Raw genomic sequence first — 4,416 nt, 5'->3', positions numbered from 1 at the left:
ATTTGGCAAATTGTCCACATGAGAAATAGGAAGTATCCTAATATTCTAATAAAAACCTGCACTGTGAATACCAGAAATTGTTCAAAAAGGAAACCTTTAGATGAAAATTTCTTTGAAATACATTTGAACACTGTAAAATATATGAATATGTATCTTCCAATGTTACCTGAACAAGAAATTGCACAAAACCTTACTATAGAAGTATTCTTGCCACCAATATAGATGTTAAATAGTTTGATCAGCGTTTATAGAAGTATCTTTCAGTTGGTCTCCTATAAAAGTATTCTTGCGTGCCTGGAAGCTCTTCTCAATTTCTTTATCCTTTTCGAAAACTTTGTGTACCGTCTTTCTGTATATTCGTTTGGTAAGGTGAAGTCCATAACTTTAAGAGCAGGAGTGCTCTGAAGCAAACAACCTACCACAGAGATTTCGCTTTTATCTAAATCAAATATATCTACCCCTAAAAATTGTAGATTAACCAGCGGAGAGCTTAAGCGTGCTGGTACCTGATCTCTGGCTAACTCCTGCATTAAATTAGAAAGCATATACCAGTCAACTTTGCCCTATATGAGATTTTTCCTACAGAAAAATATAAGTTTATGAGATTTTTCCTACAGACAAATATAACTCATTCAATTATGCAAAATACAAAGAGGAATTATCTGGCCTTTGCCGATGCCCACAATAGAGCGGGCCACTTTGCCCGCCATAGGATGCACATAAATACAGAGCACAACATTGGACTCCATATTGTCATCATACCATAGGAAGCAAGGCTTTAACCATTGACACACGCATTACTCATGCATAATGAGAATAAGAGTAAGAAGAAATTAGCATAAAAATGAATTCCTTACCAGAATAGACATGCCACGAAGGCCCAAACCCTCGAGATTGGGAAGCCTCTCCAGTAGTTTGTAGAAAGGAACACCAAGCCAATCTTCTTCCCTTAGGATCGATGGCCAAAGTCCAATCTCAAGTTCCTTCAAAGTTTTGAAACCCCCCACTATCTCAACAAATCTCCCTGCCGAGAAATTGTGAATATCTCCCCACTCCGCTCCACCCAAATTCATTGACAATTTCATTAAATTAGTTCCAGACTGCATTTTAACTTGAGATACGGCAATGGAAAACTCATGAAACAACACCCCGTTCACTCTTAGATCTTTTATCAGGAACGGCTCTATAGTTACAAGTATAAGTTTGGGACAGTTGACAGTTAAAATCTCCACCCCTCGACGTACATCTAAATATATCATGTTGGGAGCAGAGATGACAGGTTTCCGCAGCCCTTTGCATGCCAGTAACTTCAGATTTTGCAACAGTGGGCAAAAGGAAATAAAACAGGCTAAGGAGTCATCTGTGATTTCAATATCAGTCAAGTTGCAAGTAATGAGATGGCTGAATCCAGAGAAATAGGCGGGCAGATGGGAGAGAATGTAGTTAGAAAGTGTGAGCTCGGTCAGAAAATTGCAGGAGAAGAGCGCAGGAGGCGGGATTTCAGTTACAGGGGAATCACACAAAGTGAGGCGTTGGATATTCCTCCATGCTGCGTACTGTACCCATTTTGATATGCTTTGGCGGTTGAATCGCCACTGACTAGCAGTGCCATTGCGCCATTTGCAAATGTTATTGGATAAATGAAATGCCTCCAGACCCGAAGAATGCAAAAGCAGAATATTCGAGATTATATTCTCCACTGTAGCGATGGAGAGTGGATCAGGAGTGACAGGACCCAACAGAAGATAGGGGGATAGAGTGAGTTGGCAGATTTGGGTGTAAAGAAATCTCCATCTCTTGGAGAGGATGGAGCATCGGATTGCCTCTTTTACTGGAATTTTGGAAAGGATAAGGCAGAGCAGAGCATCAGGTAGCATGGAAATTATGTCTGAAGTAGGAGGCATTATGATGCACTACAGGGAAATGGTGGAATGAGCCAATGCCAAATTACAGAGATGAGCCAATGCCAAATTGAATTGATACCCTCCTGAACTGATATTCTATGTGAAGCTCCAAATGTAATTATGTAGAGGAAGGAGGACGGAGTCCTTGAGGGTGATTTGCGCATTGGCGGGAGTTTTCTTGGCGCCCTTTTCTTCAGGTTTCTTAGCGCCTTTTTCTGGCGCGTTTCGTTTCTGAAACGAATTAAATGGCTTCGTGAAGTGCAATGGAAAACAAATCTCATATGCAGTTTTCTCATCGAGGAGATATTTTTAATCGGGGATATCTGAAGGTTGGTCTGGACTGTTCTAGTCTGGTTTTATTGTTTTGTGTCGAGTCGGCGGTAACAACTTTCGCTGGTTCACCATTAGAACAGTTTTTCAAATCTGAAGAGATTGGTATATATCGCTGACACTCTTTTATTGATCTCGGTACGCTTTACTAAGGAGTCTGGCATGTCTGTTTCGAGCTTGATCAACGTCGTTGGACACATGGCTTCACACTGTATTTGAGGTGGTTGCGAAAAAAAACATTGTGTTGGGAATCGTTCGTATTTATGGAATAGGTGTGTTCACATACGGATGTGGCCGATGACTCAATGTTTGCTGCCAAATTGACGGCGGGGTCTTTCGGGGTTCAGGCGGTTCACGTCACTTCCTATATTAATTTCCAGTGAATTAATTCTCACCTTGTCAGTGAGGTGTTTCCGGGTAGTCTAGGGATGATACTAACTATCCTTTGCACCAGGTTTCGGGCACCTCATTCGGGTGATTCGTGGGGATAGGGTTGGTCTTTGAGGGGTATTTTGGTCATTAACTATCTTTAAAAATTTTATGTAATTTTTTTTTATGATGTGATTTAATTTCTCTGCCTCATGGAGGCTCTGCATGTAATGGGGACCTTTTTTTCGGGGAGATGACTGATCCAGGTGGATATTGGTGGCCACCTTCTTATTCCACCTAGATCTCTAGCCGGTTTCATCAATTTCCTTGATTATAGCAAAATTTACTATTTTTAGCAGTTTTTTGAGTCCTTAACTTCTGGAGTTGTTTTGACCCCTTAAAAGATGTTTTTTTTAGCTTTGCAATAGGCCCATAGTCATAGGCAAGGTCCTAGCACAAATATTTTAGTACTCGGAGAGACCTTTCTAACAAGTTATCATACATGCCAAACGGAGATCATATGACCAAGTTGCAAACCCGAAAATTTGGTTGTCCAACTAACCCCAATGGGACCCACAAACTCTTGGCGTTCCTTCTCCTAGGGTTAGGGTTTTGGTTCTTCAAGGTTTTCTTTCGTTGTTTAATAATAAAAAGTTCCTTGAGCCTCATTGTAACACAGTTCAAAGGCATGTAGCCACCACATTTCTTCTTCAGAGATATGCTACCATCACTCGAGCTAGTTTATTTTCATTCTATATGTAAGCATATTTCAGTTCTTTGATATTAATGAAATGAAAATTTGTTTATGCTACATCTCTCTATTTATGTTTATATATTTATTATATTTCCTTCCTGCATAAGTTTGGATCAAGAAATAAAATAAAGTTGCAAGCACAAATCTATTATTATCCCTTTCTCCCATACTTGCAAAAAACAATGTTCTTGGCCTTTAGGGGGTGTTTTTCTTCCACTAACACTGCCATTTGAAGCTGAGAGACTCGTCTCCTTTTAGATGTTTATCTCAACACATTTACATTAAAATATTACTTTAGAAGCCACTAGACTCCTCCCATTAAAATATTATTAAGAAATTCCTTCTCGGATGGAGTGCTCTTAGCAATTTTGACTTTATCTCATAGTTTGAGGATGCCCAAGGCCACATGGCATCTCCATTCATGACACTCTTCTCTAAATATATAGAAATTGCCTCAATTTATGTGCCCTCAACCTCAAAATATCTTTGCAAATATGAAATACCCCTCTAAAATAAGTAGAATTTGACATTTGAATGGTGATCATGTCCACATGGTAGCCCTTCTAAGTTAGTGATTTTCATTAAGTGTGCAATCAATCATGATGCAAGTGTCATGTGGTGACCCTGGTCCACAAGAAATATCCTCAAAGCTAGCACTCCTTCCTTGTCTCCTATGCCCTACTTTGTGGTGTTGGAGGACATCGTGAGGCCACTTGTAGGCTCCAATGTTGAGCACTCCTCTAGAATGTGTTTCTTGCTATATAAATGAGCCTCTAGGTGCTATAAGCCCCCCTTTAACAGTAGCATTGTTTTTGGAAGATTGATTCAATTGGTGGCAAGTGTGGAAAGAATATGCGAGTCCACAAGGAAGCTCTCGAAGGTGAAGGATTTTCCTCTCTACACATTTTGGTTTTATCTTCAAAGTATGTGCATCGTGGGAGATCCATATCTTCCATACATAAGGTCCATGAAGCCACCAAATGTCACAACTCACAAATGGTGCTTTCTGATGCTCATTCCATCCACCACCAACTAAATGCCAGCCTTCTACTATCTGGA

The 4,416-nt window shown here is 40.0% G+C and overlaps 1 protein-coding gene across 1 annotated transcript; it reads right to left on the bottom strand.

Annotated features, from left to right (window-relative positions):
- LOC149144795 (F-box/FBD/LRR-repeat protein At1g13570-like) lies at positions 1–2,204 on the bottom strand. The gene is made up of 2 exons (XM_089447920.1): positions 858–2,204; positions 1–524 (listed from the first exon to the last, which is right to left on the bottom strand). Exons 1-2 carry the CDS (start codon positions 1,902–1,904, stop codon positions 273–275), a joined length of 1,299 nt encoding a protein of 432 aa, XP_089304046.1. The 5' UTR covers positions 1,905–2,204; the 3' UTR covers positions 1–272.
- Positions 2,205–4,416: the final 2,212 nt, after the last annotated feature.

The sequence above is a fragment of the Pinus tabuliformis genome, chromosome X (assembly GCF_031772625.1).
Source record: "Pinus tabuliformis cultivar Carrire ecotype Pingquan chromosome X, CPIR1, whole genome shotgun sequence".
Lineage (NCBI taxonomy): Eukaryota > Viridiplantae > Streptophyta > Pinopsida > Pinales > Pinaceae > Pinus > Pinus tabuliformis.
Note: the sequence above shows the minus strand (reverse complement) of the source record. Positions and strands in the feature narration are given on the sequence as shown.